The 13036-nt window shown below is 48.5% G+C and overlaps 1 protein-coding gene and 1 long non-coding RNA gene across 4 annotated transcripts in view; both read right to left on the bottom strand.

The window, feature by feature from the left end:
- Positions 1 to 6014: 6014 nt before the first annotated feature.
- Positions 6015 to 7015, bottom strand: LOC132355925 (uncharacterized). Its single transcript, XR_009499719.1, has 4 exons — positions 6834 to 7015; positions 6693 to 6737; positions 6406 to 6535; positions 6015 to 6078 (listed from the first exon to the last, which is right to left on the bottom strand). It is a non-coding gene; the product is annotated as an uncharacterized LOC132355925 (long non-coding RNA).
- Positions 7016 to 7921: 906 nt separating this feature from the next.
- VPS53 (VPS53 subunit of GARP complex) overlaps positions 7922 to 13036 on the bottom strand; it is a 133128-nt gene continuing 128013 nt past the window's right edge. For all 3 annotated transcript variants that reach the window (XM_059908274.1, XM_059908273.1, XM_059908275.1), the window contains 3 exons: positions 12134 to 12271; positions 10298 to 10402; positions 7922 to 9826 (listed from right to left, as the gene is read on the bottom strand). In XM_059908274.1, the coding sequence (XP_059764257.1) occupies positions 9656 to 9826; positions 10298 to 10402; positions 12134 to 12271 (414 nt within the window). In that variant the 3' untranslated portion in view covers positions 7922 to 9655. The remainder of the gene's footprint in view (positions 9827 to 10297; positions 10403 to 12133; positions 12272 to 13036) is intronic.

Genomic DNA, 13036 nt, shown 5'->3' with positions numbered 1-13036 from the left:
GGTGGTGAGTGCCTGGTCCGTGGTCATCTTCCTACCTCTCTGGACACTACGGAGGAGAAATTTGCTCTGCTTGGCCAAGGAATGCCACCCTCTGCTTTTTTTTTTTTAATGGCACTGGTTGGCATTTGTGCCTCTACAACGCAGTTTTTTGTTTTGTTTTGCTTTTTTATTTAATATATTTTTGGCTGCATTGGGTCTTGGTTGCTGTGCATGGGCTTTCTCTAGTTGCGGCGACCGGGGGCCACTCCTCGTTGCGGTGCGCGGGCTTCTCATTGCGGTGGCTTCTCCCGTTGCGGAGCACGGGCTCTAGAGCGCAGGCTCAGTAGTTGTGGCTCGCAGGCTTAGTTGTTCCGCGGCATGTGGGATCCTCCCGGACCAGGGCGGAACCTGTGTCCCCTGCACTGGCAGGCGGATTCTCAACCACTGCACCACCACGGAAGCCCCACCCTCTGCTTTTCATGTCCATATGCCACCTGATCTGTACCCTAGTTGTCCCAGCCTGAGGTCTCTTCCAATGAGCTGGCCCTTTCATTACTTCTGGGAGCTGAGGGAGCTTGGAAGCCATCACCTCCCCATGATGGGGTGTGAGGGACTCTGTGAGGTGTGCCCGCCCTTGGGCCCACCTGGCCAGACAACACTCTCAGACACTATCTCTCCCCCTCAGGTGCCTTGTTGAACACCTCACTTCTCTACGGGGACTGCAGTCTCCCAGGTTAATTGCTGGAAGCCAGGCAATGGCTTCTAGATCAGGGTTTCCCTCAAACTTATGGGGGTTTCTCTTATACTGGGGCTCAGCCCAGAGTGGTAGGGTTCTGGATTTCTTCTCCATGACCTCCCAGCCTCAAAACCAAGTCATATCCCCTCTAGTTTTTCCTTTTCTATTGATACCTGCTGGTCAAAATCCCCCCTCCCCCTACCTCTTTTTTTTTATGGAAAAAAATGTTTATGTCAAGATGCACTGTCCCTCTGCTGATGGTGCCGGCTGTGTGCAAAGTCCTCCAGCATTTTGGCTCTTAAAATGTAAAGGGTAACTTTTAGAATAAAGGACAAAAACAAAGCAAAACGCCATTCCAACAATTCTTGTAACTCTCGTGGCTTTCAAGACTTTCTTCGCTACTATAGAATCACAAAGTCTCTACAGGAGTTCAGAAGCTAAGAGTTTGAGCTGTTATCTCCAGAGCACCACTGCCAGAAGACAGTGCATACAGGGAGCCCTGCCTGCTGATGGGGTCTGGGGAGAGGGCAGAGATAAAGAACAGAAGGGATGCTCAACTGAATATCAAACTCTACATATACCAAGGATGACCGCTGCTTTCATGAGCGAACCAACAAAGCATGTCCTCTAGGAGCCCTGACCATGAGGGAAGCCACGGGGCTTTTGCTCAGTTAGAGTGGTTTCTTGCAGCAAGACACAGCACTGGTTGGGTCACATTTGGTTTTGTGCAATGAAAGCCAAAGGGGAACTTCTGCTTACTGGGTTTCTACAGGTAGAGCTGCAACTACATCCTCTCAGTCAAGAAGCAGGAAAAAACATCTAGGGCAAGTGAGGATGTGGAGAAGAGGGTACACACGTACACAGGGTCGATGGCAGCGTGCAGCATAACAATCTTTGCAGAAGGCATTTTGGTGAGAGTTAGCAACATTTCAAATGTGCGTGCCCCTTAATCTTTTAAAATGGGAATTGAGCGATTTTAGGAGAGTAGCCTACAAAAAGGTGGGCACAAGTAAGCAAAGATATTTACAGAAAGATTTTCACTGGCGATGTGTTTCTCATTGCCAAAAAATAGAAACCTATTTGTATACTGATAGGAGACTGGCTAAGTAAACAATGGTCTATCTCAACTATAAAACACCATGTAGCCTTAAAAAGAATGAGTGGCTCTATATACGCTGAGGGAAAAGATATCCAAGATTTCTTGTTTAGCTGTAGAAAAATATGCAAATATGCTTAATATTAATTTTGTTTGCAAAGTGCCCTCCCCACACAGTGTAAGACAGAGAAAGTCTGGAAGGGGAGTAGGACTTTTGATATATTTCTATATTGTTTAAACTTATTAACATGAATACTGTGTACTTTAAAAATGAGTATTATTATTGCAATATTTTATAAGGTGAAGAAAATAGAAACAGCAGTGCAGAAACACTCAAAATCATTGGGGTTAGCAGTCATGAGAGGAGGTCAGTGGAGCGAGCCTTATGCCAGCTTCTTCGCAGAAGCCCTCAGAGCAAAGAGGAACTCCTTGGGCCCGGCTGGGAGACCACGGAGAAGGGCTTCCCCATGAGGAAACCCCACCTGCCAGGCCTGACTGGGACTGAGAGGCTTGATTTGCTGGGGCAACTTAGATTTTTCTCTTGGTTTCTGTGACTGGTGTTTGTATAATCATCAAGAAAATGTTTTACGATTAACTAACCATACTGGTTGACAAAGAGAGTTGTCAAGGGTGCCTGACTCTAAGGCCTTGAGACTGAGGAACTAGGAAAAGGAAGGGGGTGCCCTTTAGAGACGGGGAATTTCAGGAAGGGAGCCAAGTGTACCTGGAGATGCTCCACCCAAGTCGATGATGGGACCTGCAAGCGCACTGGGGTCGGCTGAGGGGGACGGACAAGGGCTACAAATCTGAGAAACCTCAGAAGGCATAGCTGGTGTTTATGCCTGTGATGGGCAGAAAAGTTCTCTGAAGGAGTCTGGAGTGAAAACCACAGGAGGCCTAAAACCTTGGGGCTTAACCACAGTCAAGGTTCAAAAGGAAAAGAGTGTCAGTGACGGAGACCAAGACATTAAGGGAGCCAGGGAAGCAAGGCATCGAGGGAGTGAAGGGAGAATTCCCAGGGGCAGGGAGGACTCACCAAATCCATGGAGAGTGCAAAGACGATGAAAGTGCGGCAAGAAGGTCATCCTTCCAGAGAAGTTTCTGGAAGGTAGTTGAGATGGATGCTGAATAAGAGGGAATGCACATAGGGGCTGGAGGTGATGGCTGTAACCTTTTGTTGGAAATGGTAACAAAGGCCACAAGAGAAGTAGCCCGGGGGCCTGGGAGGGTGGTGGGAGATCAAAGAAAGCATGGAAGCCCTGGTTCACTTCTTCAGGCAGAACGGAAAAGGGGACAAGCTCCGAGAAACTTGGTGGGAGTGCAGGAGGGGGGAGGAAGGGACGGGTGGGACTCCAGGGAAGGCCAGCCAGGAGTGTGGAGTGGTGAGTGGCAAGTGGGATATACAAAGGTGGCTTGGATTTTGCCAGTCCTCTGCACCGTGGAGGGCAAGCTCATGACTGGAACTCTCGAGGTCTCAGTTTCCCAACTGATAAATGAGGAAATTTGACCAAAGTTCTAAAAACAAATAAACCCACATACCACCCAACGCTGATGCTCCAATTCAGAGCTTCCCAACTAGAGAGCTGGGCCGTGGCCGGAGTGCACAGCAAATGCCCACATGGATCCCCTCAGCCCTGGCGAGCCGGTTGGCCGGGGCGGGGGCGGTCCCCTGAAGCAGCCACAGTCCCCAGGCCCATCAATACGGCCCCGGCAGCCTCTTCAATGGGTTTGCCCCAGTGTGATGCCAAGGGAGCACAAATGTCATCATTTCTATGCTTCAAGTCCTGAAAAGGTTGGGAAGCATTGCATGTACACAGACAGATGTGCGAGGCCTCAGGAGTAAGATTTGGGCCTTGTCGGGATTTTGAGAGAAGGATAGGCTTCCTTGCAAATGTTGCCCAAGCCCCCTCCCCCAGTTCCAGTTGCAGAGTTTTGTTCTTAGAAAAGAGCTGCCTCGCACAGGGGCGGGGGGGTCGGGGGGGGGGTCCTTGCCCTCTGATGTCCTCTTTCTAAAGGCGGCAAGGCTCAACCCAGAAGGCGGCCTCCAGCGTGACTCGGACAGGATTTGGGTGACAGTTCAGGGGTGTTGGTGAGTGGGTTGTGGACCTCAGATGAAAAGCTGCTCTCTCCTGTACAAAGGTGACACCGCCAAACACCTCCTCCCCTCTAGCAGCAGCCGCTGATGAGGGCAGCAGCTTCCAAACTGACTTCTGTGGAATCTGGAATTCTTGAGATGTTTTAGGGGGCAAAGGAGCTCCACAAGGCTTTGATTCTAACCTCCCTTTAAGGATGCATACTTTAAGCCTATTCTAAAAACTGAACATTCAAAAGTAATAACATAACATGCAAATGTGTCATTGGTGCAAATATAAGATTTTACAGATCCTTGGTGTGTTAACCTGCACTGCCAGGGCTGTTCCGTCCACGGAGACCTCAGGACAAAGAGTCCTTGTCACATCTGGGTAAGCAAAGAGTATCTGGGATTGGGAGGAGGGCTTGTTTAAAACAAAACTGATACTGTTTGCAAATTTTTAGCTGGATTAAATCAAGATTTCTCTATTCTATGCAACCAAAGCAAAACACAGAAATAAACTGGATGCTGGGGTTGATGCATATCAATTGCCATCCATAACCTTAGCTTTAAAATGCTTTCTATTTAACTGAAACAGTTCCAGTGTTCTCACTGATTTGCTTTGAAAGATACTTGAACTCACAAAATATATTAATAAAATACTTTTATCTATTCGTAGAGTGAGAGTCCCATGTAAAGCTGGGTCTCATAAATTTGAAAACCACTTGTGAAGTGCAAAGAGCATGGACGACACCAGTCCTGGCTCTGCTACTCACGAGCCACACAGCCTTGGGCACATCATTTGCCCCCCAGGCTTCCAGGTCCACAGCCATAAAATCATACCCACTTAACAGGGGTTTTGGTCCAATGAGGTCTCTTAACTATCCAGGAGGCAGTAAATACTCAGTTCCCTCCCCACCCAATAGCATGGAATGGCCTGGATCTCACAATCAGGTATTATTTGCATGCCAGACAGTGGCTGGGCTGCAACTATGGCCCAGGGCTTAATCCCCTGGGACCATAAGGCCCGTCAGCACCCTTCTCTGACGACTGAGTGAGCCAGCCAGCCGAGGGGCCAACACTTGGGATCCGTTGAGAGCAGTGCCAGGGTTGCAGCAGGGCGTGGGTATGAGGTTGGGAGAGGGGGTGTCTCTGTGTGTGCACTCATGTTTTCTTTACACAACATTGGCCATTTTTCCATTTGCCTGCTAAAGCGCTTCGGTGGCTGCCCCAGGCAGCCCAATCGCAGGACTTTAGTCTGTGAAGAATTCCGTGGAATGTGGTCTCTTCAGCAGGTGGTGCGCTTCCCCTCTGCTTGAGAAGGGCCTTCCTTTTCCGTCAGCACAAAGCAACCGAGCAGAAGAAGCTGGAGTTTCTCTCCACCGTCTCACCTGGTGCCCCTGAAAGTTGCAGCCTACTTGGTAAATACTTTTCATGGCCCCAGAAGTAAAGGGAAGTTTTGTTGAGAAGCTGTTCTTAATTTCTCACGTGTTGAAGAATCACCCCAAACAGGAGGAGGCACCGGCGATTGTGCAAATTCTATTTGATTGCTGAGCAGAGGCTACCAGAGCTCTCAGATTAAGCGATAAACATTCCTAGGGGACAAATCATTTACACAGCTTTTCCTCTGTATCACTCTTATCGCCCGGCATTCTCTGTATCAGTATCCCCAAAGGGGATTGGAAGAACCAGGCGGGTACTTCTCAGCTGATTACAGGGATTCCGCGGGCCTTGGGAAAGGTCTGAACATCTTTGAAAGGCAACTGTGAAGTAATCCGAATAGCTGGTGAACTTCTGGCTTCCCTGTTAGGTCTGCCTGTCCCAAGATAATCTCGCTTAGCATTTTCTGGGCATTAAAGGTCCAAAAAAAAAAAAAGAGTGCAGGCAAGAATTTTGTCCCTGCCAGGACTGGCCAGTTGAAATCAGTTCTGTGGACCCCGGACACCATTTCTAAAGACATGTTTTTTGGAAAGCAACCTTTGGCAATCCTTCTCATTTGCATTCAGAGGAAATGTGCCACATTTTCCTCAACAGGCAGTCCAGCCAACACCACCAGGGAGGGAGGAAGCTCTTTTCTCAAGTGTCTGCAGGTTTATCCCTAAATGCTACGGAAATAGCAGCTGCCGGGGCAAGGGGAACAGAGGATGGAGAGTCTTTTAAAACGCTTGAGTAAGTCGGATATCCCAGGCAGCAGACCTAAAAAGGCAAAGGTTCCATATTCCGGTGCTTGCTTCAGATGCGGCCTGCACCCAGCAGCAGGCCGTGTCGTCACATGGCCATCCTGTTCAAGTGAGCCCAGGGACAGAGCAAGCGCTGTGGCCACCCACTTGGGGTTCAGGCCTGGCGAGTGATAAGGAGCAGGTCACATTTCACACGGCCTCGTGGCTGACAGAGCGTGTGCACAGCTGGCTCTTGTGTGACCTTCACGGCCCTGTTAATTATACGCGCCCCCCGCCCCCTTTCATGGATTCTGAAAACTGCTTTTGTTTCAAACGGACACATTCTTTATATCCCACTACTTACCTGGTTATGTATGTGAGAAGGAAGAGAACCTGGCAGGTCAATCATCTGGCAGCGTTCTTCTGGGTGGGGTATATGGAAATGTTTCTTTTCTCATCAGATTGATTTCTGGCTACCCTATTGAAGTGGTGAGCTGGTGAAAATAAAGAATGGAAACTAGGGAATGATCTTGAAGCCAACCTAATGGAAGCGCTGCCACAGATTTTCCAGGGCTGAGGGGAACATCAGACTTCCCCAGAGGTTCACTGCAAAATGCCCACCCAGCTATTAAGGAAACAGGATTGACTTACTGTGCACAGGACAGAAGGCCTCTGGCAGTCACATGGAGAAGCAGGCTGTGATTGGAACCGGGAGGCGGAGAAGGGAAAGTCAACGGGATAGAAATTCGGAGCACAGGGAGGATTCCGAATCAGAAGCAGAACGCTTTATACCTATTTACAGAGGGTTTCCACCACCGCTGGACATGCCGGGACCTTGCTGATGAACATCACGTTCTGGTTTCGTGCTGTCAGGGAATGGGCGCATCTTCACCAGGCAGAAGGGCAGACGCCGAGAGGGGAGCCCGGGCTTCATGGGCTTCACGGGCTCGCTAATTCTTTCCCATAGCCTGTTCTGTTTTCTGTCAACAGTGAGGAAATACATCCTAGCAAATGACATCCAGTAATGCTTTAATTAACTGTAGTATTTTATGCTGCGATATGCACCACGAAATCACTTCCAGATGGGGGAAAAATGAATGATATTTACACAAAAAAGCAATCCCTTTATTTCCAGGAATCGATATCTCCCAAAGGTATAGAACCTTGAGGGTCCAGGGGGCTTATCTATTTTGATAAATACTAGAAAGAGACTGGAAAAGTTTCTTTACTGTGTAAAACGTAACAGTACTCTTTCTGCACGCCAGCTTTTCATGTGTCCTTGTTTCCAAGGCTATTGTTTAAATGGCCCAACACAGTTCTAAGGATTTTATTTTTAGCAATCTGACTTGGAGGAGACAAGAAGTGTGAAACACTTGCTTTCACCCTCAAGCAAGCTGGTTATTTTGGAGATTTCTCTTCCTAGAGAGAGGAATTACATTTCCAGCTGTGAACTTGTGGCATTTTCCCTAGCGTTCCGTAAATGGGGGACCAGGGCTCCCTGTCCAATGGCAATTCAGGACGGGCTGGTGCCACGTCCCCTGCATCCCCTGCTCGCTCGCCCTGCCTGCCCGTCACTCTTACATTGGTCCTTGGACGTCTGCTTTCCGTCCGTCCTGTTCCACCTGCACCGAGGAGCTGCCCGAGGCATGAGAAAGTCAGCGCCCTTTCCTGGGAAAGTCCCAGGTACTGGGTCTTTGTTCTTCAAGAGAGGGAGGCGTGGCAACAGTTAGCTTCAATTCCAGAACTGAACTGGAGGTCAAAACACCCCGTCCATGGTGGTTCCCGTTTCCCTGTTATGATCCAAACAGAACTTTCTCCAGCCTGGGCACCTCTAACTAGTAATCAGGAAGTCTGTCCAGAGTAAAAACAGCAGTGAACTCTTTATCAATTATAAATTATGAATATTTATTTTAACCACATAAGGTGACTTTAAGGTTATTTTTGTTTTTTTTTTAAGGGGCTAGAGAAAGCGGAGGGAAGGAACCGGTACAGTATCTATATAATTTAACTGAATAACAGAGTTGTTAGCTACTGTTTTTATCAATGAGGGCTCCTTTATATATATTATTTCAAAGTGACAGTAATAAATAAACCTTCTGTTTGGGGCTTGATCATCAGAACAAGAAGAATCCTAGTCAGTATGGGGACAGCATGATTTCTGCCATGGTCCCTACCACCAACACAAATTCAAAACTCAAGCTGCTGGCTATCAGCAAAAAAAAAATCTTTACCATTTGGGTACCAGCTCAATTATACAGTAATTACACTTGCTTAGAGTCAGAAAAAATATACATTTATGAAAATGTGCAATAGGAACCCTTCAATAAAGCAAATTTCTGTTACAATGGTTCTTCACAAGAAGTAAGCATTATAATCACCTATGGAACTTTTAAACCTAGATGCTGGGCCCCACTCCAGACTTAACTGATTCACAATCTCCATGCATCTGTACTTGTAAAAAAAAAAAAAAAGAGCCCCAGGTGATTCTGATGCAAACCCCCCAGATGAGAAACATGCTGTCTGTACAGGACGCACACAGGGCATGCAGCGCCCATCAACAAGACACTTAACGTAACTCCTACTGACTTCTGCTGGCTCCTTGGAGACTACTGACAGTGTAATAAATCAAGAAAGCAACTTCCCTGGCAGTGACCACCACCCAGGGGGCAAAACAGCAGCTTGACATCTCATTGCCATTATGGAGACTTCCAGAAAATGACTCCTCGTGAATGAAACACAAAGACAAGTGTGGATCTGTAAACACTGAGAGTGACAAGAACCAGGTGTGCGAGTCCACTGGGTTTCCAGCTCCCAGGCCGAGGACAGATGGCTGAAGTGGCTGTTTGGAGATGGGCCCATCACCCCTTCTTTCAAGAGTGGGAAGAGAATGTTAACCTCAATTAGCTCGGGCTGGATAACTTTACCAGAGCCACACCATGGCTATCTGGGCAGAGTGAAATCTATCGACTGAGCTGCCCAGGTGCCCCCCCAGCCCCTTCCCTGCCCTTCCAGCGCTTTTCTTATTTAGCCAGCTTTTCCTACTAGGGCTTAGCTAAAGGCCACACCTCTTTCTTCCGTCACACCTGTAATCTTCCACTTCATAACTTGGGCCCTAGAGCCAAGCCCAGAGGACATCTCTTAAGGGTCCGGCCGCAGAGGGAATCTCACACAGCTGCAGGTGGAGGAAGGGGTGAGTTCCAGGCTTTCTCACCCACGGTGCTGGGATAGAAGCATGGAAAGGAACAGGACCACATGCCAGAGGGTGTGACTGCGGGGGTGAGGCTACAGAGTCAGCGACAACTGGACCAGTCGGGAGCAGCCCGGGACCAGCAAGTGAAGCACACGGAACCTTCACCCCCAGCTGCCTCTGCTGCAGGAATCAGGGACCATCTCGACTGCCTTTTTATAATCTGGCTGTTACCCGTCTTCTCCGATTAGGACAGGAATTAAGACAGGACATGGGAGAAACATGTGAATGACCCAAATGCCCCAGGAAGTTTCAAGACTGATGATCTGAGAGTCGGGGAAGCACAGGAGAGGTGGGGGGCTTCCGGGGATCTGGGTGCGGGTGGGGGGGGTCACTGGCCAGGGGGAAAAGTGCCCCTTGGACGCTCCTACAGTCTCTTTTTAATTAGCTTCTCCAGTTTGCGGATGCGAGATGACTCCTGTTCTGGAGTTGGAGCCAGGAGGGACAGCGAGCCGGAGCCTTCGGGCCCTGAGGGCGGGGCGGGGAGCCTCTGGCGGAAGAGCTCCAGCATGCTGCTCTGCTCGCTCCTCTTCAGCCCCTGAGGTGGAGAGAGACAGGAGGGTGACGTCAGCTCTGGCCCCGAAGGGCCCGAGGGCAAGCGCAGTAACTGGTATTCACTGGGCTGAGGATTAACGCTTTCTTCAGGGAGATACCAGCCCTGGGTGCCAGCCTGGGAGAGAATCAGAGGAAGAGAAGAGGCAGCAGGAGAGGAGGGAGAAGGGGCTGGGAGGGCAGAGGACAGGCGGCAGGATGCGGGAGGGTAGCCTCCTCTCCACCGCAGTCCCGCTGAGCCTGGCTCTCTGCTGGGCGCCAGGGTGCCATCAGAATGGGGACATTCACAGGCCCCGGTTCCTCCTCCTCCTTAAAAGCCTTCTGAGAGTTGGGTCTGCAGCCTGGGCCAGGCACGGGCACTTTGAGATAGCTCCCGGGGGGCCCATATCCCATCCCCCAGTTAACCACCGAGCGTGAGAAGAAGGTGCCCGGGGACGAAACAAAACGCGGAGCTAACCTTCATGTCCAGGATCTTCTGGAAGGTTTCTGTGTTGCAGTCCGTCAGGAGTTTGATGTAGTTGTCCACAAACACCACCAACGGCTCGTGAGGGGCCATCACGACCTACCGAGGGAGAGAGACGAGAGTAGGCCTGCCGGGAACACTCATGATCGGAGGCCAAGGATTATCCTTCCTCACTTGCAGGCCAATCACAAAACGGACTCTGCACGATCTCCTTAGGTGGCAGCAGCAGCTGCAAACCCAGAAATGTCCTGACAGCCTGTTTCATCTCGACATTCAGTTAGAGCAATGTTTCCTAAATTTCCTAAATCATAAATGTAACCTGGATTGCTTCGTAAGTACAGCTTCCTATGTCCCTCCTCTGAAGGTTCTAAAACAGAGGGCCTGGGGGGAGTCCCAGGTGACTTTTTAAATATCAGGACCACGGGAAACACTCTGTTGCAGGGTCCCCTATTTGAGACATTTCGTAGGTTCGTGGTACCTGCTCCTTCTGTCCTGATGTACCACTGTTCCCGAAGGATGGCCTCAAAAGGCACCGAATTAAGTGGATTTTCTCAAAAACAAAAACCCTAGAATAGCCTCACTCTTTTCAAGACTTAAAATCTGGAACTTCATTTAACTACATCCAATTCATGTACCAACAGCAGGAAAGCAATGGCATCGCAACCCTCACATTCACTGCCATTTGGTTTTCAGTGTGGCGTCTGATTTCCTTCCTCCAGCAGACTTTTTTTTTCCCCCCAGAGGCAACCATTGCTTCAACTTTCTTTTTTTTTTTTGATTTTTAAAAATTATTTAATTAATTAACTTATTTGGCTGCGTTGGGTCTTCCGTTGCGACGCACGGGCTTCTCTCTAGTTGTGGCACGCGGGCTCCAGAGCAAGCAGGCCCAGTAGCTGCGGCGCGCCGGCCAGCAGACTGGTTTTGTTTTGAATTTCTGAGACTATGACTCAGACTGGCAAGGAGTATTCACTCAGAAATTCTCTCTAAACCCTGCTCTCCACCCTGGTGAGTAAACCAGCTAGGGAAGAAATGGATTAGGCTGCTTCCAGTTTCCTCAGGCCAAAGCCTGAGGTCTGTGTGGGCCCCTCACCTGGTCCCACCCATGTCAGGGCCTGCCGCTACTCTTCACTCCTCCATTATTTGAGTCATTCTGTTTGGAGACAGACCTGAAGGGCCTGCAGGCCCTGGCCTTCTAAGAGCATCCCCTGGCAGTTCCGTTTTTTCTCTAGCCTTCTCTCCCCTCCCCAGTAGGCCCCCTTTCCCCTTGACACGTCCAGATGGAAATCATATGCAGGAGCTCAAGGCTTCAGACATTCTCAGCATCATCACCCCATGTATATTTTATTAAATGGGGCTTTAGAAAACCCATTTGCTGATTAGAATCAGTTATGCAACATCTGTTCAAAGTTCCTCTAAAGTGGCAGAGTTTAGAGCGCCAAAGAGGCTTACGTGGACCGGAGTAACTGAGAGCTGGGCCACAAATCCCTGCTGAGAAGCAGAGAGATCCCTGACTTAGACGCTGATTCACAGTGACAATGCCACCCAACCTCCAATCTTGGTCAAATCTTATTACAAGAGAATCCCACTACGATGAAGAATTCATTCGTCAGATAGAATTACTGACCCCCCAGTAACAGTGCACTGACTTTCAACAATATCTGATGAGGCCAAAGTCTGGTTCAGCCAAAGAATGTGGACAATCTTTTAGGACTGATAGGCATAGGTCCTAACCTGTGCTTTCAAAGACTAGTACTCAGTACTCCTTGGAATAAGCAATCAGATAACCAGGCCCTTTTAACCGAAACCCCCTGAGGAAGACACAAGCCCCACCTTGAGGATCATCTCCGCTCGGGTCATGCCTTTCACCACGATCTTTGTGTAACTGGCTGGGGCTTTCCTCACCACCTGAGAGCCGATGGAAGGCAGATCGAGCAGGACCATCTTCAGCGAGTGGGTGTCCAGCAGCAGCTGAGGGAAGAGAGCAGAATAGAACCAGCCGCTTCACAGGGACACGATACCTAGTGCACGCACACTGATAAATAACATTTTCCTGATTTTAAATGTAATACGCTCTCATTGGAGAAAATTCGGAAAATGAACAAATATAAAAGGAAAAACATGAGTTATAATTACTATGACCCAGGAAAAAACAGTAAGATGCCACAGTTCAATGTGGTATCATTCCCACCAGTTTGTGTGTGTGTATAACAAGCTAGAGTTATACTGTATAGACAGTTTTACAACCTGGTTTTTCCCCTTAATACATGATGTTTTTTGAATTCTATTTTCCCATCTTGGCAGTCTTTAAAAAAAAAATCATGATTTTCAATGGCTATACAGTACTCTATGCTGTGTGTGTGTGTGTAACTTTAATATTTTTAACCATTCCCCTACACTTTGTTTCTAGATTTTTATTATTATAAATAATAAATACTGTGATGAACAGCTGTGCAGATATAATTCTAGGTCTATCAGTGGCATTTCCTTAGGAGACAGTCTTTGGGACAGATCAAAGGATAGGACATTTCGAAGGTTCTTCTTACATATCCTGAACTGCTTTCTGAATGGAATGTACCTATTTACATAGTGCAGACTGCACCCACATCAGCACTGAAAACTGCCATAAAAATTTTGCTTATTCAACAGGCAAAAAATGGTAATTCCGTACTGCTCTATTTTGGATTTCTCTGGCTAGTGAGGATGTAGGAGATTAAATCAAATTTAAACATCAGT

This window comes from Balaenoptera ricei, chromosome 20 (genome assembly GCF_028023285.1).
Source record: "Balaenoptera ricei isolate mBalRic1 chromosome 20, mBalRic1.hap2, whole genome shotgun sequence".
Taxonomy (NCBI): Eukaryota; Metazoa; Chordata; class Mammalia; order Artiodactyla; family Balaenopteridae; genus Balaenoptera; species Balaenoptera ricei.
The sequence above is the reverse complement of the archived record's forward strand: the minus strand, read 5'-3'. Positions and strand labels throughout refer to the sequence as shown.